The sequence below is a fragment of the Bufo bufo genome, chromosome 4 (assembly GCF_905171765.1).
Source record: "Bufo bufo chromosome 4, aBufBuf1.1, whole genome shotgun sequence".
Classification (NCBI taxonomy): domain Eukaryota; kingdom Metazoa; phylum Chordata; class Amphibia; order Anura; family Bufonidae; genus Bufo; species Bufo bufo.
The window spans coordinates 436,389,315-436,416,948 of NC_053392.1; the positions used below are offsets into that span (position 1 = coordinate 436,389,315).

Here is a 27,634-nt window from a genome sequence, read left to right on the forward strand (position 1 = left end):
ATAGATTTTTCTTCCCCATAGAAAGCCTTAAAAAATATTATAACGTATCTTGGAAATTCCTTGATGTGGGAAACAAAGGCAAAGTGCGTTGTGTGGATTCCTACAGATTGGAGTCATCATGCTTTTCTATAAGATTATGTCCAATAACAGAACACACTGGACTTCATATAAGTATTTTGTCAAAGCTTCAACAGCCTTTAACATTCTTTAACTAAAAAAGTCTTTGGGGAGGGGGCGGTAAATCTTACTTTTGGCAAGCTCGGCGATATTATCCCAGCTGACCACTAAAGAGGTTCATGACTAAAATTGCCTGTGGTGAAGAGCAGTAAGAACAGTAGATTTATTAAAGGGCTCTCAAAAGAAGATTTCTTTCCATTGTGCCCCAGAATAAAAGGGAAAGTATTGCGTGAATGCATAAATGGATTTACAAGAACAAGGGTGAGTGCAACAATATGTGCACCTTTCCCATAAGGCTACATGCACACGACCATTGTGTGTTTTGCGGTCCGCAAATTGCGGAACCGCAAAACACGGATTGCGTCCGTGTGCATTCCACAATTTGCGGAACGGCACAGACAGACACTGATATAACTGCCTATTCTTGTCCGCAAAACGGACAAGAATAGGACAGGTTATATTTTTTTTGCGGACCACGGAACGGAGCAACGGATGCGGACAGCACACTGAGTGCTGTCCGGATCTTTTGCGGCCCCATTGAAGTGAATGGGTCCGCATCCAATTGCGGACCAAAACAATGGTCGTGTGCATGAGGCATAAGTATTGCTCACACAAGCATAGCTCGGGTACAGGTAATGTTTAATTTTGGCAAAAAAGGAAAGTAAGAAAACTTTCATTTTAGAAAAGTTATCCTCCTTCATTTTTATGATGTCAAATTCCATATTTGGTAAGCAAATAAGAACAAAAGGTTAAAATGACCAGAACAGATTTGTGTGAGAAGTACAGTTTTTGGGCTCCCGTGCATGTTATGTTAGTGTGATGGCCAGCATGAAGTTTTATCTTGCTGGGTTCACATCACAACTTGTTACATAATGTATACAAAAAACGTACATGTTATGTGGATACCATACAATGGCATCTGTCACCATAGAGTTTCATTTATTAATGAAATTATTTTTTTTGCAGAACTCTGCAGGATGGAAAAGCACAGACAACAGCAGGCTGTGATAGGGACAAGCCTCGATAGCTGCTAGAGAACAAAGGTCAATGATCGGGAATAAACATTAAGAAGAACGCTCGTTCCACATGATTACTCCGTGATATTAACTTGTGAAATTGGGTTTTTACGAGGACTTTTGCAGCGAGACCCAAAATTACACCTCATGCACACAACCGTATGTATTTTGTGGACCCGTTGACTACAATTTCACAAAAACATAGTACGTGTCCTATACTTGGCCGCAAAACACGGACCATAGACCAATTAAAGTCAATGGGTCCACAAAAATAAAAATAAAAATGCAACACAGACGTCTCTCAGACATGATCCATATTTTGCAGGTCTGTGTTTTGCAGACCGCAAAATACATACCGTCCCGTGCATGAGGCTTTTTACAAATTATGAAGTTAGGAAGGTGCTCTACTAGCTCAGTTCACTGTAGATAATACTTGAACTGTACATAATAAACTTTTATTCTCCACACAACAAACCCTAAGGCCTAGTTCACATGAACGTGTGTGACCCGTCCCGTGCTGCAGCCTGCAAATTGCGGGCCGCAATGCACGATCGCCGTCCGTAGTTCAGCCACATCGGATCGCGGACCCATTCACTTTAATGGGTCCGCGATCCGCCCGTTCCGCAAAAAGATAGGACATGTTCTATCTTTTTGCGGAACGGAAGTACAGGACGCAACCCCACGGAAGCACTCCGTAGTGCTTCCGAGGAGTCCCGTTCGGTGTGGCCATTACGCAATTCCGGATTTGCGGAATGCACACGGAACTGTGGCCGTGTATTGCAGGCCAAAAAATTTGCGGTCTGCAATACGGCCACGGATCACACACGTTCGTGTGAACTAGGCCTAACCCTAAGATAGTGAGGAATGGTGGTTAGTGTCCCTAATTGGCATGGATACTTTCCCCAAATAGAATGGCTAGGTATTTAGGAACTCTATCCAGTAACCAGTGCTAAATTTGCACCACAAAGTCATGACTTCCAGCTAACATAATAGTTGTCAAAGTTATAAGGGACACAACTCAGAATCCAAACAAAAAAAAGAACCACCAGCAAAATGTAATATAATCTCCTTATTTGTCTTTGTTATGCGGTATGTTTTTGTTTTCTCAGACATCACAGTTTCTGACCATGAAAATTATAAAATCAGTGTATTGTTCTCTCGGGCCGCAACCATGTCTTTTCCCCCCTCTCTCTCTGATGCTAGAGGGGGCTTGGATTTGGTAACAGTGTCATCCATAGCGCTAATAGTGCCAACTGTAGTATATACATATAAAATAGAACATACTAAAAATAGAACATGTCCTATTATTGCCTGTGCTACGGATAAGGATAAGACAGTTCTATATGGGCCGGCCATTCCGTTCCACAATTTGCGGACCGCAAAACAACCAACAGTTGTGCGCATGAGGCCTTGTGCAGTGATAATTCCTCTCTTCACTGCATAATTGTGCTGATTTGCTTTCATCAGCTTTGGACAGCTGTGTAGCAAGTGGAGGTATGTTAGAGATCAAACTACATATATAGTATATACTCAATGGTTGTCTTGATATTATATTTATGGATATAGTGTATACAGAATGTATGTGCTGAGTATGGCTTCCATAACATCGCTGCAGTAGTTGTTACCCAGCTTTTCTAGACCTCTCAACTTCAAATTTGCCTAGTTACAGTATGTAGTGATAAATCCCTTCATATAGCTAGACCAACTTGCCATTAAGGGTCTTGGAAAAGGAGGGTGGCAAGACCGTAGACCTGCATTGGTGACAACAGATTATATTGCACTGGCACCATAGATAGAATTAAAACAGTGTATTGGGACAGTATTATGTGTATTTCATATAACCAGTGTGCCCCCATCAACGCCCCACATAAATCGTTACCCAGCATTCCCAGAATGCAAAAAGCCAGATAACTCTATGAATTGGTAAATTCCCAGTAGTATAGCTAGACAGATTTGTCATTCAGAGTCTCAAGAGAGCTGGGTAACACATTATGTGAAGGTGTAACAGCAATTTCAATCGAGCGTATTCAGTCCATGAAATACACTGTGTGAGAGCAGTATTTCCTGGGCTGAGCACTGCTCCTGTGTACAGTAATCATTTTAGGACATGGTCAGATATCAAAGTCAAGTATCAGAATAATGCCAGTGTGACACCTGACCCTAACCCCTGACACTGACACCTGACTTTAATATTTGACTCTGACATCTGAGTTTAACTTATCGTCTTCTTCGGTCAGAGTCAAAGTGAGAATGTGTATTTGTATGCTAAATCACACAACCAAAGAAAGAGTATAGCTAAGTAGAGATAGCCTTGCGGTTCACCCGGCGGTCGTTTTGCGGCAAAATTTGCGCGCTCGCGATTCGCCGAGCATGCAAACATATGGCGATGTCCGCCAGCGCCTTATTCTTTTGCATTGCACCGAACTTTGACCCATGACACATCCATCAGGTGGGACAGGACAGCCAATTGAGACGTTTGAGCACATGGACACACCCCCACCGTATCAAAGAACCCGATCTGGCAGCCATTTTACATTCTGTGTTTTGGCAGTGTAGGGAGAGGTTGCTTTGGGGAGCAGGGACAGGCTGTTAGGGACACCAAACGCTAGCTAATAGGGACACAAAAGTATTTTTAAGGACTGGTATAGGTGTGCTATCGATAGGTGTGATATACTGAGGGGTGTGATATACTTATAATATACTTTCTAATATAGAAAGTATATTATAGTGCATTTGTATTGGGCAGCAGTTGTGTGCAGTTCTGCTGCGATACCAAAGCTATACAGAGGGACAAACGCTATTGGAACAACTAATTGCAACAGGTGTGATATACCTGTTGCCCCAAAAAATACTGATTGAGGGGTGTGATATACCTATAATATACTTTCTAACATAGAAAGTATATGGTGCATTCGTATTGTGCAGCAGTTGTGTGCGGTTCTGCTGCAATACCGCAGTTATATAGAGGGACAAGTGCTATTGGAACAACTATTTGCAATGGGTGTGATATACCTGTTGCCCCCCAAAAAACTGATTGAGGGGTGTCATATACCTTCTTCTACAAAATACTGATTGAGGGCTGTGATATACCCGTTGCCCCAAATAAACAGGGTGGTGTGATTTAACTATTGTGGCAAAAAAATTATTGAGGGGTGCGATATACCTGCATCCACAAAATACTGATTAAGGGGTTCAATGTCCCTGCTTCCACCAAATATTGATTGAGGCCTGCGATATACCTGCTTCCACAAAATACTGATTGAGGGGTTCGATAAACCTGCTTCCACCAAATATTGATTGAGGCCTGCGATATACCTGCTTCCACAAAATACTGATTATGGGGATTGATATACCTGCTTCCACAAAATACTGATTGAGGGGTTCGATATACCTGCTTCCACCAAATATTGATTGAGGCCTGCGATATACCTGCTTCCACAAAATACTGATTAAGGGGATTGATATACCTGCTTCGACAAAATACTGATTGAGGGGTTCGATATACCTGCTTCCACAAAATATTGATTGAGGCCTGCGATATACCTGCTTCCACAAAATAATGAATAAGGGGTTTGAAATACCTGTTGCAACAAATATTGACTGAGGCCTGCAATATACCTGCTTCCACAAAATACTGATTGAGGGGATTAACATACATGCTTCCACCAAATATTGATTGAGGCCTGCGAGATACCTGCTTCCACAAAATACTGATTAAGGGGATTGATATACCTGCTTCCACAAAATACTGATTGAGGGGTTCGATATACCTGCTTCCACAAAATACTGATTGAGGCATACAATATACCTGCTTCCACAAAATACTGATTGAGGGGATTAACATACAAACCGGATTCCAAAAAAGTTGGGAGACTAAACAAATTGTGATTAAAAAATGAATGCAATGATGTGGAGATGGCAAATGTCAATATTTTATTTGTAATAGAACGTAGATGACAGATCAAAAGTTTAATCCAAGTAAATGTATCATTTTAAAAGGAAAAATACGTTGATTCCAATTTTCACGGTGTCAACAAATCCCCAAAAAGTTGGGACAAGTAGCAATAAGGAAGACCAATTAACACTAATTAGGTCAATTGGCAACATGATTGGGCATAAAAAGAGCTTCTCAGAGTGGCAGTGTCTCTCAGAAGCCAAGATGGGTAGAGGATCACCAATTCCCACAATGTTGCGCAGAAAGATAGTGGAGCAATATCAGAAAGGTGTTACCCAGCGAAAAATTGCAAAGACTTTGCATCTATCATCATCAACTGTGCATAACATCATCCGAAGATTCAGAGAATCTGGAACAATCTCTGTGCGTAAGGGTCAAGGCCGTAAAACCATACTGGATGCCCGTGATCTCCGGGCCCTTAAATGACACTGCACCACAAACAGGAATGCTACTGTAAAGGAAATCACAGAATGGGCTCAGGAATACTTCCAGAAACCATTGTCAGTGAACACAATCCACCGCGCCATCCGCCGTTGCCAGCTGAAACTCTACAGTGCAAAGAAGAAGCCATTTCTAAGCAAGATCCACAACCTCAGGCGTTTTCACTGTGCCAGGGATCATTTAAAATGGAGTGTGGCAAAATGGAAGACTGTTCTGTGGTCAGACGAGTCACGATTCGAAGTTCTTTTTGGAAATCTGGGACGCAATGTCATCCAGACCAAAGAGGACAAGGACAACCCAAGTTGTTATCAACGCTCAGTTCAGAAGCCTGCATCTCTGATGGTATGGGGTTGCATGAGTGCGTGTGGCATGGGCAGCTTGCATGTCTGGAAAGGCACCATCAATGCAGAAAAATATATTCAGGTTCTAGAACAACATATGCTCCCATCCAGACGTCATCTCTTTCAGGGAAGACCCTGCATTTTTTCAACAAGATAATGCCAGACCACATTCTGCATCAATCACAACATCATGGCTGCGTAGGAGAAGGATCCGGGTATTGAAATGGCCAGTCTGCAGTGCAGATCTTTCACCTATAGAGAACATTTGGCGCATCATAAAGAGGAAGGTGCAACAAAGAAGGCCCAAGACGATTGAACAGTTAGAGGCCTGTATTAGACAAGAATGGGAGAGCATTCCTATTTCTAAACTTGAGAAACTGGTCTCCTCGGTCCCCAGACGTCTGTTGAGTGTTGTAAGAAGAAGGGGAGATGCCACACAGTGGTGAAAATGGCCTTGTCCCAACTTTTTGGGGATTTGTTGACACCATGAAATTCTGATTCAACATATTTTTTCAGTTTAAACTTTTGTTCCGTGATTTATGTTCTATTCTGAATAAAATATTAGAAGTTGGCACCTCCACATCATTGCATTCAGTTTTTATTCACGATTTGTATAGTGTCCCAACTTTTTTGGAATCCGGTTTGTACATGCTTCCACCAAATATTGATTGAGGCCTGCGAGATACCTGCTTCCACAAAATATTTAATGAGGCCTGAGATATACCTGCCGTCACAAAATACTGATTAAGTGGTTTGATATATCTGTTTCCACCAAATATTGATTGAGATATACCTACTTCCACAAATACCGCTCTTCTCTAGGGACTTAGGCACAGGGTCATTTTGAAAATGATGGGCAGAGGAAGAGGCAGGCCGTTCCGCAGGGGTGGTAGGGATCGGGCAGGTGCACCAGGTCGCAGTCTAAGTGGGAAGTTGGAGAAGGCGCATGCGATTTCTTCAAAGGACGCACCAGAGTTGGTTAAGTGGCTCATTCAGACTTCCGCTTCTGCACCCTCTTTATCCTCTGTATCTGCACCCTCCTCACTCTCTGCTATGTGCACCAATAAAAGACACCACCACCACCACCATAGCCCTTTTACTTGAGTCAGAGGAATTATTTTTCCATTCATTCCCAGACCTTACTGATGAGCAGCCATTCTTGACATCGGATGAGGAGGTAGCCATGGCCGCCACCCAGCGGTCTGATGACAGTACCCAGATCAGGCCAAGGAGGGAGGTCCCAACTGTTGCTGCCTACTCCGAGATCTCAAATGTCAGTGGTTGTGAAGGTGACTATGATGACGTGTCGATGGACGTCACGTGGGTGCCCACAAGAGAGGAAGAGGAGGGGAGTTCAGTGGGAGAGATGGAGCAGCAGAGAGAAAGGAGAAGCAGGCAGAGCTCGCAGGGCACAGGAGGCAAAAAGCTGACTGCAAATGTATTTGGAGCGAGCCATCAACTATGCACGGTCACTTCTGGATCTCCCAGGACACTGGCACATGGCTCCGCAGTGTGGGCTTTTTTTAACGTGTCAGCTGCTGACAATAGTGTTGCCATCTGCAGCCTGTGCTGTCAACGCATAAGTTGCGGTAACCCCAACACTCACCTAGGGACAACCGCCTTAAGAAGGCACCTGGCCTCCCATCACCAAGCCCAGTGGAAGCAATGCAGTAAGAACCCACAAAGCCACACTCCCGTCTCTCCACGTCCTGCCTCTTCTCCTTCTCCTCTTTCCTCCCATTTGTCCTCCACTCCACCTTCCACAGTGCCATCGTCGCGTTCATCTGGCAGAAGGCAGGATTCCGTGGCCCAAATGTTCGAGCGTAAAAAGTTGATGATGCCGGATAACCCTCTTGCCCAACGGCTGACTGCTGGCTTGTCGGAACTGCTAGCCCACCAACTACTCCAATATAAACTGGTGAACTCTGAGGCCTTTAGAAAATTTGTGGCCATTTGCACACCGCAATGGAAGGCCCCTGGAAGGAAATATTTCTCCTAGAAGGGCATCCCAGACCTATATGGCCACATTCAGCGGCAAGTGAATATATCTCTGGCACAGTGTCGGTGCCAAGATACATCTGACCAGACACGTGGTCTAGCAAACACGGGCAGGGAAGGTACATAACTTTTACTGCCCACTGGGTGAACCTTCTGACGGCAGTCAAGCATGTAACCCGTGGCTCCCGTGTGGATTTGGTGTTACCATCAAGAATTGCATGCAGGCCTGCCTCTTCTTCTCCTCCTCCTACTCCATCCTCCGTCTCCTCCTCGGCTGATTCCTCCTTTTCCACTGCTACCGCCTCTTCCGCTGTGCCCCCCTAGTTCCCCAGAACCTATTTGACGTGCCAGGTGAGCCGCTGCCATGCTGTGCTGCAGCTGTTCTGCCTGAAAGCCAAGAGCCACACCGGTCCTGCACTGATTTCAGCTCTGCGGTCACAGGCCGATCAGTGGCTAACCCCGCTCAATTTGACAGTTGGTAAAGTGGTGTGCCAATCTGCTGAGTGCACTGAAACAGGGCAAAAGGACACAAGTGCCGTGCATGGCACACGTCCTAAACTTAGTTGTGCAGTGATTCGTTGCCAAATACACCAGGGTCCAGGACGTCTTACGGCAGGCCAGTTAAAATCTCTGCCCATTTTAGAAGATCTTACATGGCCAAGGCTCGCCTTGTTGACGTTCAGCGGCGACACCACCTGCCCGTCAGACAACTGATTTGTGACAGCCCAATGCGCTGGAACTCTACCTTGTATATGCTTGATAGGCTGCTCCAGCAGCAACGTACTGTTAACTGTACGAACTCTGCAGCAGGACAGGTTCTGGGGAGCTTGGTTTCATTTCACCGCATCAGTGACTGTTCATGCGCGACGCATGCAGACTTCTGCGGCCATTTGATGAGATCAACAAACTGATCAGTCGCAGCCAGGGCGCCATCAGTGACATCGTACCTTACGCCCTCTTTCTGGAGTGTGCATTGCATTGTGTCATTGATCAAGCCGTCGAGGAGCAGGAGCTGGAAGATGAGGAAGTCGCAATGCTGAATGAATTCCCGGGGGAAGGGGGGGGGATACTCCATCTGAGACAAGTCAGCAGGAGTCTGAAGAGGAGTCAGAGGAGGATGGTGGCTGGGGGAAGGAGAGGAAGGAGGAGCAAGAAGAGCAGGCTTTGAGGGGGACTTTAAACTTTTTGGGCATCCCTGTTGTTGTCTGTGGCTGGGGGGAGGAGACAGAGGATGACATTCTTCTGGACGATGAGCAGGAGCCAGGCCGCTCCACCGCTTTCCATTTAGTGCAAATAGGGGCCTTCATGTTCCAGTGTTTGAAGAGGGACCCCCATATAAAAAGCATAAAGGGCAAGAACCAGAACTGGGTGGCAAAGTACTTAGACCCCCGGTACAAACACAAAATGGCTGACATGTTACCAGAATCACAGAGGGCTGGCAGAATGAAGCATTTCCAGGCCTTGCTGCATGAGATGCTGCACTCTTCTGTTGCGGGAGCTGGAAGAGGAATTTCCAGTCACAGCGAAACAGGTGCGGGTACCAATCCTACTGCGCCTGCAAGAATAGGGCAGTTTGAAGATGTGTTGGTCACTTCGGATATGATATCATTCTTTTAGCCAACCCATCAACAGCTGCCCTCCAGATCCAGCCTCAGGGAACGACTAGACCGACAGGTGTCCATCTACATCGGGTTAACGGCCGATCTGGACGCTCTGAGAAGCGAGGAACCCCTGGACTACTAGGTGTGCAGGCTTGACCTGTGGCCAGAGCTGGCACAATTTGCCATGGAACTCTTGGCTTGCCCCCCGTCGAGTGTCCTGTCCAAAGGGACGTTCAGAGCAGCAGGGGGGGATCGTAACCGATAAGCGCACTCGCTTGGCTCACGACAGTGTTGACTACCTCACATTTCTAAAAATGAATGAGGCATGGATCTCTGAGGAATTCAACACCTGTGACGACCACGTGTAATTGAATTTCCTCATGCCAGCCCACACATATCCGCCACCACCCAGAACAAAGAATGGTCCTTGTCTTATGGATATACAGCGGCATAAAAGACATTTTCTGTCAGGTGAATGCCTAATTTTTGGGGCCTGTACTGGCCTACAGTAAAATTTGTATCCAGTGACCGCCTAATGCACCTCCAGCCACATCATCACAAGTTCTTTTCTGTCAGGTGAATGCCTAATTTTTGGGGCCTGTACTCCTGTGGCCTAAAATAAAAAATTTATAGGCTCCAGTAGGGCACATTTTTGAGAGTTTCACTTTAAGACGCATAAAAATGGCCCCTGATTAAAATACATATTTTTTTGTGGGCATTTTTGCCAATGATCCCCCTCTGGTATGTCACTGTCCATGTTGTGGGACTATTTGTGCACTTCTAGTAAGCATTTGGTGGCTGCAAATATGACCTGAAGGTATTTCAGGTTCGCCTGCCAATAAAGTCAATGGGGCCCCCCCGCGAACGCACGGTTCGCAAACATTTGATCGCGCAATGATCGTCCATCACTATAGCTGAGCTTATAGCTCTGTGTCTGAAATGCTATAAGCTGACATATCACAGTATTATATGAGCGCATAGCTCAGTAATTAGGTTGCTGTTTTGTACTCTGGAGTTTTTGGGTTCAGGTCCAAACCTTAAAACGACAAGTTCAATGTTTCTAAACATTAGATACGAGACAAATTCAAGTGATGTGTGACCCTGATGTCTGACTCTTCTCTTCTCACTAGTTAGCGTCGCAATGGCTAAAAGTTATTGCGACACTGATGCTGACTAGTGAGAGTGTCAGGGGTCAGGTGTCCCACTGGCATTATTCTGATACTTGACTATGATATCTGACCATGTCCTAAAATGAACACTGTACCTGTGACATAAACTCACTGAATTATATAGATTTATAATGATTAGTGATGAGCAGCAGGGGCAATATACGAATTTGCGATATTTCGCGAATATTTGGGCGAATATTAATCATAAACTCGCCATTATTTTCTTGATTGCGAAAATCAGCAATGTAATATGCGCGTATTGCGCATGCAATACAGGCGTGGGTCACTTTTGATATATTTTGCAAGCTGCTAGAAGTTTCCTGAGACTGGAGAAAATGTTTGGCACAGCAGAACATTACAATAGCTTTATATGCAGATAGAGTGCTTCAATATATTAGCGATTGCACAAATCAGCAATTAATGATGCGCAGATTTTGGTGCAATACGTGCAACTTCACATTTTAGCACATCTGACTCCATATTACTGATTGGTGCAATAAGTATTGTTGTGAACTTGTGACATCACAACACTATGTCTGTAGCATGTATGTATGGACAGCAGAACCTCTTACACTACCTACAGTAACACCCTGCACTAGAACCTATCAGCTAAACTATATCACGATCTAACCTACACTGACTATCTCCCACCAACTATCTGTATTATACAGTCAGGTCCATAAATGTTGGGACGTCGGCACATTTCTAACCTTTTTGGCTCTATACACCACCACAATGGATTTGAAATGAAACAAACTAGATGTGCTTTAACTGCAGACCGTCAGCTTTAATATGAGGGTATTTACATCCAAATCGGGTGAACGGTGCTCCCACTTGTTAAAGAACCAAAAGTAATGGGACAATTGGCTTCTCAGCTGTTCCATGGCCAGGTGTGTGTTATTCCCTCATTATCCCAATTACAATGAGCAGAGTTCATTTCAAGTGTGCTATTTGCATGTGGAATCTGTTGCTGTCAACTCTCAAGATGAGATCCAAAGAGCTGTCACTATCAGTAAAGCAAGCCATCATTAGGCTGAAAAAACACAACAAACCCATCAGAGAGATCGCAAAAACATTAGGCGTGGCCAAAACAACTGATTGGAACATTCTTAAAAAGAAGGAACGCACCAGTGAGCTCAGCAACACCAGAAGACCATGGAAAACAACTGTGGTGGATGACCGAAGAATTCTTTCCCTGGTGAAGAAAACACCCTTCACAACAGTTGGCCAGATCAAGAACACTCTCCAGGAGGTAGGTGTATGTGTGTCAAAGTCAACAATCAAGAGAAGACTTCACCAGAGTGAATACAGAGGGTTCACCACAAGATGTAAACCATTGGTGAGCCTCAAAAACAGGAAGGCCAGATTAGAGTTTGCCAAACGACATCTAAAAAAAGCCTTCACAGTTCTGGAACAACATCCTATGGACAGATGAGACCAAGATCAACTTGTACCAGAGTGATGGGAAGAGAAAAGTATGGAGAAGGAAAGGAACTGCTTATGATCCTAAGCATACCACCTCATCAGTGAAGCATGGTGGTGGTAGTGTCATGGCGTGGGCATGTATGGCTGCCAATGGAACTGATTCTCTTGTATTTATCGATGATGTGACTGCTGACAAAAGCAGCAGGATGAATTCTGAAGTGTTTCGGGCAATATAATCTGCTCATACTCAGCCAAATGCTTCAGAACTCATTGGACGGTGCTTCACAGTGCCGATGGACAATGACCCAAAGCATACTGCAAAAGCAACCAAAGAGCTTTTTAAGGGAAAGAAGTGGAATGTTATGCAATGGCCAAGTCAATCACCTGACCTGAATCCGATTGAGCATGCATTTCACTTGCTGAAGACAAAACTGAAGGGAAAATGCCCCAAGAACAAGCAGGAACTGAAGACAGTTGCAGTAGAGGCCTGGCAGAGCATCACCAGGGATGAAACCCAGCGTCTGGTGATGTCTATGCGTTCCAGACTTCAGGCTGTAATTGACTGCAAAGGATTTGCAACAAAGTATTAAAAAGTGAGAGTTTGATTTATGATTATTATATCCCATTACTTTTGGTCCCTTAACAAGTGGGAGGCACATATGCAAACTGTTGTAATTCCTGCACCGTTCACCTGATTTGGATGTAAATACCCTCAAATTAAAGCTGACAGTCTGCAGTTAAAGCACATCTTGTTTGTTTCATTTCAAATCCACTGTGGTGTATAGAACAAAAAATGTTAGAATTGTGTTGATGTCCCAATATTTATGGACCTGACTGTATATATAAGCTAACTTTCTAACTATCTAATGTAATGACACAGCAAAGAACAGAGCACAGCAATGATACTGCGGTCTCTCTCAGAACTGCAAAAAACTGCAGAAAATGGCTGCTGGGGAAGTTCTTATATAGTAAGGGGTAGGCAAGTTTTCTATTGGTTGCTAGGGATGTTGCTAAGCTCAAACAAAGACATTGCAGCCTTCTCATTGGCCCACAAGTAAGAAGCAGGGAGGGATCATGGGTTCAGATGAAAAAAAATCTAGAATATTTGCGAATACGAATATATAGCACTATATTCTAAATCTTCAAGAATTCTCAAAGTGGCGATATTCGCGGTTAAAATTAGCGATTCGAATATTCGCGCCCAACACTAATAATGATGTGAATTTCAGTCTCACTGCGTCTGTATTGAATTGTACTTATGGCATCATGTAAATCTGAGGTCAGGCAGGAGCCCACAGTATTCTAATTCATAATATTGTCATGAGTATTTGTCAAAGGAGCAATATTCAGTCCTGAAAATGCTCTCACATGGAGCATATTTCATGGACTGAATGTGTTTGTGTGAGATTTCCCTAAAAGAGACTACTCTAGGTCTGCCTAAATAAATGCCTCTCCTCACTCCCAAAGAGTGTAACAGATGGGCAGATTTGCCTTTCAAGGTCCTGGGAGCTGTAATAGAGACTGCAGAATACTAAATCTACCTCGATAATTCCCCCTCCTAACTCCTAAACAGTGCCATGGATTTGCAGATTTGCCTTTCAGGATCCTGGAGAAGCTGGGCTACCATAATGTGGCACTGTAATAGACGGCAGAATATAAATCTACTAAGACAAACCCCCCTCATCACTCCTAAATAGTGTCATAGCCTGGCAGATTTCAGGTTTCCAACATTTATGAATGTCAAATTTTTCTAGACAGTGATGAATCTTTCCTGCCTACATCGGAAAATGTGACATTCAGGCACCTGGAAAAGCTGGGTAACACTTTTCTCAGTGTCATGGTACTGTATAATATACCTGCAGAAATACAGAGGTAGGTTTTGTAAGAAGCTGCTGAATTTATGCAGTTTCCACCTCTTTCACAGTGCTCTGCGTGTCCATTGAAATGAATGGAGTGTTAAGCCCCCTCCTTTCCCAAATGTCCTGTTGACTGTGAGCTCATGCTAGTTCATGCTACTTTTATGCTGAAATGGTTTTATAAACTTATTACCAAAACAGAGCAGACATGTATTCAAAAACTAAAAGTCTGTAAGTTAAAGGGGGTTTCTGAAATTTTAATACTAATGACCTATCCTCAGGATAGGTCATCAGTAATTGGTGGGGGTCAGATACGTGGGGATTTTTAAGAAGGCACTGGCAATACTGTGAGTGCCGAGGCCTTCTCACAGCTTTCTGTAGGCCAGTGACATCAGATTCATTGGTCACATGGCCTAGGCACAGCTCAGCCCTATAGAAGTGAATGGGGCTGAGCGAGATACCAAGCACAGCTGCTATACAATATATGGCACTATGCTTGGTGAGCAGGGAGAAGGCCACAGCACTCACAGGAGTGCCGCTACCTTCTCAAACAGCTGATCGGGGAATTTATCAAGCCCTGAAAATCCAGAATTCTGGTTTAAAAATGTCACAGAATGTGGGCTTTGAGGTTGTTTGGACGCAGTTGCTCACAAATTTAGAGATTTTTTGCATTTTTACTTCACTCAGGCCAATTTTGAAAACTTAGGTAAGAATGTGGGTGTGTTTAGCCTGTCAAGCTGATTTAAGCCAGATTTACAGTATCAACAGACAAAAAAAAAAGCTCAAAAAATGTCTCAGTCTCACTCTAGAGAAAGGGGTGGTGTAAATTGTGGAATAACTTCTCAAGACAGAAATGTTAAACTTAAAGGGAATGTTCACATGGCAGATATTCACTTTAACGCTATGCGTCCACTCGTGGTTTAGGCCCATTCAATGGAGCTAAACTGGTAATGGACACCCCCTGAAGCTTCCAGCAGTGTCTTTCCAGCGCATTTGTGACTTGAAATCATTGCCTATATATACAGCAGCGTTACCTCCCATTGAAAATAATAGGAAGCGAACACTACTCAGCCGCCGCCAAACGCATGCATTCCACGCCAAAACTCTGGCAGCACAATCCGCTATGTGAACATACCCAAAGTGTCACTGAACTTAGGAAACACTTTTCATAAATCATAGTGACAATGAAAAGTTTTGATATTGGGGGTCTGAGTGAGGAGTCCGCCACCGATCGCTAGAATGAGAAGAATGGTCGCTGCATGAGACTGAATCGAGACGGGGCCATAGACTTTCTATCTAGGAGTGGTATGTGAGTGCTTAATACCTTATTCTAGCGATCGGTGGGCGTCTCAGCACTCAGACCCACCGATCAAAACCTTTCATAAATTACTATGATGTGAAAAGTTTTTTCCAAGTTGAGTGACACTGTAAGGCCTTTTTGCCACAAGCGATACGGATTGTGTCAGGATCTGTTTAGGAATAAACTGACGCAAGTTAAGTCACTTTGTCTGCAATTGTGTTCAGGTTTTCAGTATTTTCTGCACTGATGCAATCAGTTTTTTATGCATTTTTCACGCACGTAAAAAAATAACTGAATAACCATCTACATCTCCTAGTGAAAAACACATTGCATCCGGATGCAATACATTTTTCACGTAAGCCTCATTCACTTCTAAGGAACCAGAGCTGCATGAAAAACGCACAATATAGAACATGCTGTGATTTTTCCTGACTGCAGAAATGATGCCTGAAAAATGATGTACAGACCTATTGAAATGAATGGGTCAGGATTCAGTACGGATGCTATGAGTTTGCTTCACGCATCGCACCCTGACGGAAAACTCGCTCGTGTGAAAGAGGCCTAAAGATGCACCAAATTTATCAAACATTATGGAACATTTGATAAACTTGTTCCAACTTATGGCAAAAATTTTGATAAATCCCCACTATTAACTATGGCAAGGTCTGGTGGTGCATTCAAACAATAATAAAGGCGTGAAATAAGCAAGAATACAGCACTCAATGCCAACATTAAAAAGGAAATCGACAGACGCATGTAAAGCTTATAACATACACATGGCAACGACAGAAATATCCATGAATCTTAATAGTGAAGTAATAGAGACTGGGTAAATGGAGCTGGAGTTACCTGCCGAGCTGTTCATCATGTTATATGGGGCCACTTGTGGGTTCATCATGCCTGCGTTGTTATTCATGGACTGACTGTATGAAGAATTTGTTCCCATAAGACCACTCTGATTCATGCCAGGAAAGCCACTTTGCCTGTTTGAACATGAGAAATATATAAAATGTTTACTAATAATTAAAAATAAACTTCAGTACATGTATTGTAACATATAATATTTTACATTGTGTGTGTAGAGATCGCACATCCATGTATCTCTTTAATAGCAAATCGTGGTATTACTGTATTTGCAATGAAGTGCTCTCTTGTCAATTGCTAAAAAATTGGCTGCAGTTACTATGGCTATATCTGTATTTCTTAATAGTCACCGAAATGCGTGTGTAAATGTGAACGTATTAAAGTCAAAACACTGTCCCTGGAGTCAGATTGATAGAAGGTGTTAATCACTATTGCTATAAAAGGTTCAGCAGCTGTCACATAATGTTTAACAAATGGCGATACAACAAGAAATGTTTGGAGTACCTGTCAAAACAAGGCGCCGAGAACAGTAAAATGTGTTTAGAAATTTATAGTGTAACTAATTTAGAATAGGAAAAATATAGCACCAATGAATTTCCCTTTGATTTAACAAATCAGGTTTTATGGGTTTTGATAAAGGGAAAACAATCTTCAAAGTAAAGTTGCTTAGATTTTTATTTTTCCCTTTTTCAAATCTTATTGGTTCTTAAAGAGAACTTGCCACCTCAAAATGCAGTGCAATCTGCAGGCAGCATGTTGTAGAGCAGAGGCGCCGAGCAGATCAATATGTAGTTTCGTGGGAAAAGATTTAACAAAACTTGTAATTTATGCACTCTTCCTCTTTTTCTGACTTCAGTTGTACACGGGAAGGTGTTATCAGCGACTGATAGCATTCTCTGTGTAAGGGCTCATGCCCACGGCCATCGCCCAGCCGTGCCCGATCCGGAAGAAGAGGTGCAGAACGGAGGCATGGAACCCCACGGAAGCACTACAGAGTTCTTCTGTGGGATTTCTCTCCGTGCCTCCGCACCGCAAAAAAAATAGAACATGTTCTATTTTTTTCCGGTGCAGATGGATCACGGACCCATTTAAATTGAATGGGTCTGCATCCGTCTGCAGCAACCGCACGTTCATGTGCATGAGCCCTAAGTGTGCATACAGAGATACGTACATAGCTGTCAGTCACTAATAGCTGTACACGGGGAAGGTCAAAGTGTAAGGCCTCTTTCACGCGAGCGTGTCCGGATAAGGTGCGGATGCGTTGCGGCAAACCCGCGCGAGTAGGTACGCAATTGCCGCAAAGCAATGATACACGCGCGTGATAAAAAACTGAATGTGGTACCCAGACCCGAACTTCTTCACAGAAGTTCAGGTTTGGGTTCAAGGTTGTGTAGATTGTATTATTTTCCCTTATAACATGGTTATAAGGGAAAATATTAGCATTCATAATACAGAATGCATAGTACAATAGGGCTGGAGGGGTTAAAAAAAAAATAATAATAATTTAACTCACCTTAATCCACTTGTTTGCGCAGCCGGCATCTCTTCTGTCTTCATCAACAAGTGGACTAAGGTGAGTTAAATTTTTTTATTATTTTTTTAACCCCTCCAGCCCTATTGTACTATGCATTCTGTATTCAGAATGCTATTATTTTCCCTTATAACCATGTTATAAGGGGAAATAATAATTATCGGGTCCCCATCCCGATCGTCTCCTAGCAACCATGCGTGAAAATCGCACCGCATCCGCACTTGCTTGCGATTTTCACGCAGCCCCATTCATTTCTATGGGGCCTGCGTTGCGTGAAAAACGCACAAGTGATGCGTGAAAATCACCGCTCATGTGCACAGCCCCATAGAAATGAATGGGTCCGGATTCAGTGTGGGTGCAATGCGTTCAACTCACGCATTGCACCCGCTCTGAAAACTCGCCCGTGTGAAAGGGGCCTAACTGTCTTTTTTTTTATTATGTGTAGGGGCAATGATACTGACTATTTTTGTAGTATACTTTAATTACTGAAATCACACATTTCTATTAGAAAAATGACTCTAAGTCAATACTCCCTGTCTGCTGTTTACTAAATGTGGAGACTTGTTCAGCACTGACTGTGTGAAAGGGGTTATCCAACTCCTATAATGCCCTGACCCCTCATACTGGTCATACTTACCCCACACTCCCTGGCACCTGTGTTGCTTCTGATCCCCCCTTGGCCACCATTGCATCTCCCACCCCCCGTCGCCAGATGTTTTGATCTGCGCGACAGGGAGATGCAGCGGCGGCCGCGCGGGCATCAGAAACAACGCAGGTGCCGGGGAGTGGGGTAAGTATGACTAGTCTGAGGGGCACAGGCATTTTGGGGGGCATTATGGGGGTTGGATAACACCTATAACACAGTGTGATTTCAGTAATTAAAGTATACTATAAAAATAGTCAGCATCACTGCCCCAAAACATAAAAAGAATGAGAGTTACACTTTAAGACCTTCCCTGTGTACAGCCATTAGTGACTGACAGCTACGTACGTAGAGCTTTTCTCATTGATGCCGCTCACTAAACCTTATGCACCATAATTACTGAATTGTAGCCATTTAGTAGTGATGCTCAAGAGGTGAACAGGATAGCAAACAACTCAAAGTCGGCCATATACATGAGAAATTAGTTCATTCGCCAACAACTCTCTCTTCTGCTCTCCTCCCATAAAAATGCATGCTCGGGCTTGGCCAAGCATGCATATACTGTGAATGGGGGAGGCCACTACCAGACACCTCTGGTGGGCACCTTATCTCCACAAGAACAAACGGATCAGTCATGTTAATGTGTTGTGAAATCTAACTCCAGGCTTGGGACATGCAAACTGCAATAAAGGGTCGGCAAACAGCATTATTCCAGGCACAGCACCACGCTTGTCCACAGGCTATGTCTGGTATTGCGGCTCATCTTTACTGACTTGAACTGGAAGCATGTGCCTAAATTCTTTTTTATATTGACTATAACAAATGTAAAGCAAAATGTCCCTTTTTCCACATGAACCTTTCGCTGATAGCACACATGCTATGTGCAGTACATAAAAGTGGAAAATATGTTATTGGTGGTTTTTTTTTTTCTAGATCCCTGTGCCTATAATGAACATTGTGCAATAATATTAGTTGAATATCCTGTTTTTTTGACATTCTTTAATGATAATATGAAACTGTACATATAACGGTTAGGGTGGGTCCACATCACATTTTTCCCATCCGTTTAATGTACAGTATACAAAAAACGCATACATTAAATTGATGCCTTACAGTGGCATCTGTTCACCATAGAGTTCCATAAAAAATAAAAATAAAATAAAAAACATTTTTTTACCATTGTAATAAAGTATACTTTTTTTTTACTGGACTCCACAGGATACAAGAAAGTGGTGTGCTACACTTTTGTATCCTTTTTTTTCTAACGTATACATCAAACAGAGGCATAAAAACGTAATGTGAACATACCCATTCAGTACACAACTCTAAGGCTACTTTCACACTAGCGTTTCTATTTTCCGGTATTGAGATCCGTCATAGGGTCTCAATACAGGAAAAAAGCGCTTCCATTTTGTCCCCATTCATTGTCAATGGGGACAAAACGTAACTGAACTAAACAAAACGTTTGGTTGTGTTCCCATATCGGAGAGCAAACCGCAGCATGCTGCGTTTTTCTTTCTGTCCTGAGATGCGGAGCCAGACGGATCCGTCATGACCCACAATGCAAATCAACGGGGATGGATCAGTTTTCTCTGACACAATAGAAAACTGATCCGTCCCCCATTGACATTGGAGTTCATGACGGATCCGTCTTGGCTATGTTAAAAATAATACAACCAGATGCAGATGGCTGTAACGGAAGCGTTTTTGCTGAGCCCTGCCGAATCCACTAGTGTGAAAGTAACCTAACACAGCTTAATTTTTTCCCTTTTTTCAATGTTCAAAAGATAACGAATGTAGATAATGTAAATAGAGAATCATGCCTCTTTACTTCCTTTGATGTGCACTGTATACTTAAAGGGAATGTGTCATAAAAAAATGATTGTTTAAATCAAGTGTTTATTTTAAACATAAATTTCCATGTCACTATCTATAGCTAACAAAAAATCTAAAATTATGTTTTTGCATTGATCACTAAGCCTAATGACTAAGCCCACTAGTTCTTTGTCCACACAGATCACTTTTCTGCAGTCATCTCCTTATCATTACAGGTAGGATTACAATGAAATGTACCATCTATCTATATAACTAAACCAAGATCCACTATTCACAAAAGGTGACATCACAGCTTAGATGACTTCTACACAGGTCACAGGCTTAGTAAACTCTCCCATGTAACTGAATGAGGTCTTCTTGTGTCTATTGTGTCTATGGCCCAAGGTAGCTGCTGTAAAGCATCTCTCTAAGGGCTCTTTCACACCTGCGTTATTGTCTTCCGGCATAGAGTTCCGTCGTCGGGGCTCTATGCCGGAAGAATCCTGATCAGTTTTATCCTAATGCATTCTGAATGGAGAGTAATCCGTTCAGGATGCATCAGGATGTCTTCAGTTCCGGTACGGAACGTTTGTTGGCCGGAGAAAATACCGCAGCATGCTGCGCTTTTTGCTCCGGCCAAAAATCCGGAACACTTGCCGCAAGGCCGGATCCGGAATTAATGCCCATTGGAAGGCATTGATCCGGATCCGGCCTTAAGCTAAACGTCGTTTCGGCGCATTGCCGGAGCCGACATTTAGCTTTTTCAGAGTGGTTACCATGGCTGCCGGGACGCTAAAGTCCTGGCAGCCATGGTAAAGTGTAGTGGGGAGCGGGGAGCAGTGTACTTACCGTCCGTGCGGCTCCCCAGGCGCTCCAGAGTGACGTCAGGGCGCCCCAAGCGCATGGATCACGTGATCGCATGGATCACGTCATCCATGCGCATGGGGCGCTCTGACGTCATTCTGGAGCGCCCCGGGAGCCGCACGGACTGTAAGTATACCGCTCCCCCGCTCCCCACTACTACTATGGCAACCAGGACTTTAATAGCGTCCTGGGTGCCATAGTAACACTGAAAGCATTTGGAAGACGGTTCCGTCTTCAAATGCTTTCAGTACACTTGCGTTTTTCCGGATCCGGAGTGTAATTCCGGCAAGTGGAGTACATGCCGGATCCGGACAACGCAAGTGTGAAAGAGCCCTAAATGCTGTAAACATCACATCAGGCAAGATAAAAATTGGCTGGAGTGGAATAAGCAAGTTGAGAAGGCTGCGAGGTAAATGTTATATCTCAGGAGAGTAGGAGAGAAAGTGGCTGTGGGGACGAAGAACAGGGTAGTGGGGACCAAGAACGGGGTTAAGCCCTGCCCCTCTCCTGAAGCTCCAGTTCAATGTGTGTGACGTCAGGCATGTTCACCTAGCCATTCAGTAGCCGAAAATGGGGAAAAGAAAGTTCTTTGTCTGCAATATTTCTCCTAAATTGCTTATGACAGCAGTTTGAGGAGGACCTTGTAGACGTACTGTAGCTCAGTGTGCACTATGGAGTATATGCATTTTGTGTTATTTTTGTCTTTTCAGAATTTAGTTCCCCTTCAAGGTCTGGTTTGGAAACACATCTAAGTGCTGGTTTTGCAAAACTGAATTTAACAAAGTGGTGAATATACCCTAGATATATATTATTTTATCACTATTAAAGGGGTCTGATTTATCTGTAAGAAACATTAACTATTTAGAATCACCCACTAAAGTATGACTCTGGTATCAGCTTGCTTTGATCATGTACGTCAAGAGGGTGTTTTTAGTCTTCATTTCACATAATTATAGTAATTTGGATCTGAAATAGAAAAATGTACTTTTGCTTCCTAAATGTATGTTTTCCCAACAAACGGGGTTACTTCTACTTTCAAGGAAATAAAAAGACTCATGTGACAAATCAGACATCTGATAACTTCAGAAGGGTATTTTTTGTATATTTTACACAAAAGGAGTCAGCAACCTCCACCAACTGTTGTGAAGCTACAACTCCAGTCATGTTCCAAGTATGCATGCTGGGAGGTTAGTTGCCCAACAGCTGGAGTGCTGGAGTTTATTGTCTGTTGTCATACACAGTTACTGGGATATAATCAGGACTTTCCTAATGGAAGTTCATGTTTTTTGTCATTAGAAACCTTTGGCCAGACTTGGGGTGTTGAGCAAACTGCACTCCCCCCCCCCCCCCCCTTCCCATTCTTATAGATATTACTACTACAGATGAGCGAATCGAAGTTAATGAAGTGGAACCTTGCTGCACTAACTGGGGATCCATATTATACTAAATGATAGCTTAGTAATTCCAGCAAACCTTGCTTGTTATTGGGGTGCAAGTGCTGTGTGATACAGCCATTTACGAGGTGTATTAATAGGAAATATACGTACGTTCTATTAGCCGTTCTGCAGTGAATTTTGATTGTTATACTTTTTTGAGGGTGTATAAATAGGAAAAAGAATACGTCTTAATTACCGTTCTGCGGTGAAGCTAAATTGTACTACAGTATGTCAAATAGACAGGTGACAGGCCCTTCAAAGGGAATAGGCAGAGGCCAAAATGTTTGTCGCAGGCAGAAGTAGCAGCAGAAGAAAGGGGGGTGGCAGTAGGAGTTGCAGCAAGAGGCCTGAGATTCCAGTGTCATCTAGCAGTCGTGTCTTAACCAGCAACCCAGCGGTGCTTGAATGGTTGACTCGGTCTTTGACTTCGTCGCAAGTGACATCAGACACCCCCAGCCAAGAGTCGGTGGGTTCCTCGAACATGATGTTTACTTGGGATGGCCTGGGAGCAGGCCCTGTGCCCCCTGTCCTCAACCTGTATCTGTCATTTTCTGTTCCCTCAGCGAGAGAAGTATTATATGCTGTAGGCTCGGCTCCACTTTTCAGAGAGGACAAGCTACTCGAGAATAGTCAGGAGCTACTGCCCAGCCAATATCTGGATGAGACATCCACTGCTTCCTCCCGTGGGCGGGAAAGTAGTGATGATGGGAGTTGCATGGAAGCAGGTTATGCGAGCGGTCAAGCTCCTGGCCCTGAGACCGTTGAGGGGGACATCAGTGACGTGCAGACAGTAGTGGATGATGATGATGTAGCCAGTTGCACTTAGGACCTGGGTGAAGAAGGGGCTTCATCATCATCAGGAGAAGAGGGTGGCAGCTTGCGCGCGAGGCAGCGGCTGAACCAGCAAGGTGGTCAGCAGGGTGGAGCAGTGGGAGGTCGGGAGCAAAAGTGCCTGGGTTAGAATCCCCGCTTCGCAGGAGCCTACCTACCTGGAAAGTAGCATTGCAGGGGTTCACGGAGGCAGCGGTAGCAGGCAGTCAGTGGGGAGTGTTGGGGGGAAAATGGCACTCTCGGTGGTGTGGCAGTTTTTTGTTAAGCCGCCGGAGGAGGTGAACATGGCCATTTGGCAAATTTGTAGGCAGAAGGTGAAGCGTGGCCAGGGTGCCAATGTTGGCACTACGGCCCTGCGTCAACACATTTAGCGTCAGCATAAAGTTGCCTGGGAGAACCGTGGCTCCAATGTGGTGGTCCAGTCTGCAGCAGCAACCACTGCATCAACCATTGACACGCACCCGATTTCATGCAGTCAAGGCTTCACCACTTTAGCCGAAGAGAGCTATCTGTTCTTCCCATCATCTACTGGTCCTGATGCTCCTGCTCTTCCTCCTCGTCAGTCATTTTGTCAGCAGTCGATCACCATAGCAATTGCAAAAAGACAGCAGTACGCGTGCACTCATCCAACGGTGCAAAAGCTGAACCTGCTCCTGTCTAATTTACTGGTGCTGCAGTCCCTCCCTTTCCAAGTGGTGGACTCTGCACCTTTCAGAAAACTGATGGCTTGTCCCAAGCAGTCATTTATTTGCAAAAAAAGGCAGTACCAGCCCTGCACACATATGTAGAACAGAAGGTGGGCCAGTCCTTGAGCCTGTCAGTGTCTGCCAAAGTGCACGGCAGCGCCGACGTGTGGAGCTATAACTACAGTCAAGGACAATATATGTCCTTTATGGCCCACTGGGTAAATGTGGTTCCTGCCCAGCCACACCAGCAACTTGGCCAGGTGACGCCGCTTCCGCCTCCAGGTTCACATGGCATTGGTCCTGGGACAATGTCCCCCTCTGCCTCCTCATCCTCCAACATGTCCTCAACATCCACTGCAGGGACAATTCAGAGTCCTCCTCCAGCATACCACATGTGCTGGGCACAGCGATGTCACTCTGTTCTGCACCTAGTTTGCCTGGGCGAATGGAGCCACACAGGGGAGAAACTGCCCCGCGTCCTTCATCAAGAAATCGAATCCTGGCTTTCTCCTCGACAACTCCAAATTGGAACCATGGTGACCGACAACGGGAAGATTATGGTGTCGGCGCTGCGTCAAGGAGGGCTGAGCCATACGCCCTGCATGGCGCACGTGTTCAATCTGGTTGTAAAGTGGTTCCTGAAGTCTTCACCCCATCTGAAAATAGACAGGAAACTTTGCATGCAATTCAGCCACTTGTACACCGCAAAGCACACTCTCCTTGAGCGGCAGAACGGCATCCCCCAACATAGGCTGATATGCAGCGTTTACACCCATTGGAATTCCACCCTCCATATGTTGGACCGATTATATGAACACAGAAAGGCTATAAACGATTTCTTGATGATACAGGTAGACAGAGGCACTCCCCTGTGTAACTTCAATGTTAGCCAGTGGCAGCTCATGCGTGACACCTGCCGTTTGCTCGGGCCCTTTGAGGAGGCCACTTTTTCTGTCGCCAGGACTACGGGATGAACAACGTTATTCTACGGATTCAAGTCCTGGGACAGATGCTGCTAAATCTGGCTGGCCAGGGGACAGGAGATGTGGTGACTACCTCTCACGGCCATATGAGCCCTGTGGGTGCTGAACTAGAGGAGGAGGAGGAGCAGATTCGAGCACAAGCAATGCATAGAAAAATGGGTGGTTTTTCTACACAAGTGACAGGAGAGGAGGAGCAGGAGCAGCCAGAGGAGTTACAGGGCGATGAGGAAGATTACCCAGACACACCAGGGAAGTTGCTTGCGTAGTGACAGCCAAATTCTCACCATTCGGCAGAGGGATGACTACTGGCTCTCCACCATGTTAGACCCTCGCTACAGGTCCAAAATGGGGGCCTTTTTTTACACCTGCTGAGAGGGAGAACAAACTGAACTACTATCGAGACATCCTATGTAGTCAGTTGGCCGCTGCCTATGTGCGCCATCGCCCATTCTCACACAGGTCTGACTGGGGGGGGGGCCCTCTGCACTTACATTCCACTGCCATGGCTGCTGGGGGGTGGGGGCGGGGGCAGGAGCAGTACCAGTTCCATCAGCAGCAACTGAAGTCTAGAGTCGCTGATTAGCATTTTTCTTCACCCGCCTACTGAAGAAACTACTTCCCAGCAGCAGCAGGTAGACATAAAGCAGAACCTAAACCAGCAGGTTGTGACATACATTGAGTGCACCCTGCTGCCCCTCATCAAAGATCCCCTGGACTACTGGGCAGCCAAACTCGATTTGTGGCCACAACTGTCCGATTGTGCCCTGGACAAGATTTCCTGCCCGGCCAGTCCATACTTTACATAAAGTTCTCATTCTGGTGGTCCCTTGAATATTTCCATGCTGCTGCTGCCCTCTAGTGCCATTATAATATAATTACCGCCTAATCTTAGTGCGAAACAGATAGTGCTCCTTTACAGTAATAATGTCTCCCTTTGTACCCAACAGAGAAAAATCCACCAGAAAATATGATATATAAAGACTTCCCCCCATGTTATCCTATGGGGTTTAAAAAAGTATCAATCCCTGCCCTGTGCTCTGCTGTGGAGTAATATTGTGCTGGAAGTTTTCTGAAGCATAAAGTTTCCATTCATTTGAAGCGGTATAATCCGTACAGAGATCCACATCAAAATTCACAAAGAAATCTGCATCCTAATCAGCATAATAATCTGTCCAATTGTAAAATTCTGCATCTGCATATTTTCTGGAGGATTTTTTCACCACAAGGAATGAAGGCAACTCCCACATAACAGAATAGCTGCGGATTTGCCATCATGGATTTTCATGTGGCAGATCCCCATTGTTGCACAGTACCAGCAAAATGGATAAGATTTTAAGAAATGTCACCCACATGTGGTGTAAAAAAACTGCAGCATAAATTGACCTTCCGTACAGATTGGAATTGAAACTGCGGATCTCCTCTGCAGATTTCATCCTTTGCAATAGAAAGCACGAAGCCTTCAGACTTTTTCAGACTGCAAAAAATGAATGTAATATACGTGCTTTTTGGTGCAGTTTTTGCTGCAGAATCACGGCAAAAAATGCTGTCTGCATGCTTTTCTGCTGCATTTTCAGGCACTTGTGGATGTACTTTTACCGTGATTTCTTAGTGGCATCTACAAGGTAATATTTTGAGTGTGCACACAGTAATAGAGTGTGCCTGGCAGTGGTTCATGGTGCTATTGGTGTTGCTGGTGTGGTGCAAGGCAGGTAGACGGAAAATTGGAGCTGTTGATGGTCCACAAGGATGAGGCCGGTTTTAAAACCAGTAACAGTTCTTTACTAAAGGCAATGGTAGTAAAGTGCAAATACATGTTTGCCTTTTCATCCTTTTAGCTGCAGATCAGCCAATTCTCAGGCTCTTCTTCTGCCATCCAAGATGTTCACACCGCTTCTCCAACTACCTGATGCATACTGTGCATTTGGTAGCGCAAGACACTTCCTGCTGCCCTACGATTGGCTACCACCACTCATGTGAACAGTGCTGGCCAATCCAAGAGTAGGACTGGACAAGAAGGGAGTGTACTGGGCTACCAATGCCCAGTATACATCAGATATTCTGAGAAGCGGTACCGCTATCATAGATGGCAGAAAAGTAGTGCGAGAGTTAGTGGATCTGCAACTAAAAAGATGAAGAGAAGAGCACTATGTTGTGTTCGCTCTCCAGGTAATAATTTTTTTCTTGAACCGAAGGGTCACTTTAAAGGTTATACACTAGTACAAAAAGTGTACTACATTTCATTTTACCATTTATATGGTCCTGCCTTAAACTGATAAGCACCATCTAAACTGAAGTCCTAGGTTCCAGGAGGACTGTTCATACAATCCAGACTCGTGTGAGAGCAGGGCTGTCTCTATTTCTGCTACACATGGATGACTTTAAAGGGGTTATCCCATGATTAATGTAAAAACTGAAAATCAGACATCATATAGTACATCACAGTCTCTTCCTTACTTTGTGAAAGAGACTGTCATGTACTGTATGATGTCTGATTTTCAGTTTTTACATTAAGTCCAGCCCTGCACCTCACATGGATCCAGATATCTCCTCATTCATTGCGCCAGTTGCTCTGCTAGACTTATTTGAAGCAGAGGCGTGTCCTTTCTGCTGCAGCTGGTGGCAGTTGAAGGATGGAACTGAGGATGTATGTCAACAGCTGGGCAGAGAATTTAGGAAAAAAGCAAACAGCTAGATTTCAGTGA

The 27,634-nt window shown here is 44.4% G+C and overlaps 1 protein-coding gene across 8 annotated transcripts in view; it reads right to left on the reverse strand.

The window, feature by feature from the left end:
- The window catches only part of ARID1B (AT-rich interaction domain 1B), a 600,716-nt gene that overhangs the window by 107,583 nt on the left and 465,499 nt on the right, over positions 1 to 27,634 (reverse strand). For all 8 annotated transcript variants that reach the window (XM_040429372.1, XM_040429374.1, XM_040429373.1 and 5 more), the window contains one exon: positions 16,129 to 16,262. In XM_040429372.1, the coding sequence (XP_040285306.1) occupies positions 16,129 to 16,262 (134 nt within the window). The remainder of the gene's footprint in view (positions 1 to 16,128; positions 16,263 to 27,634) is intronic.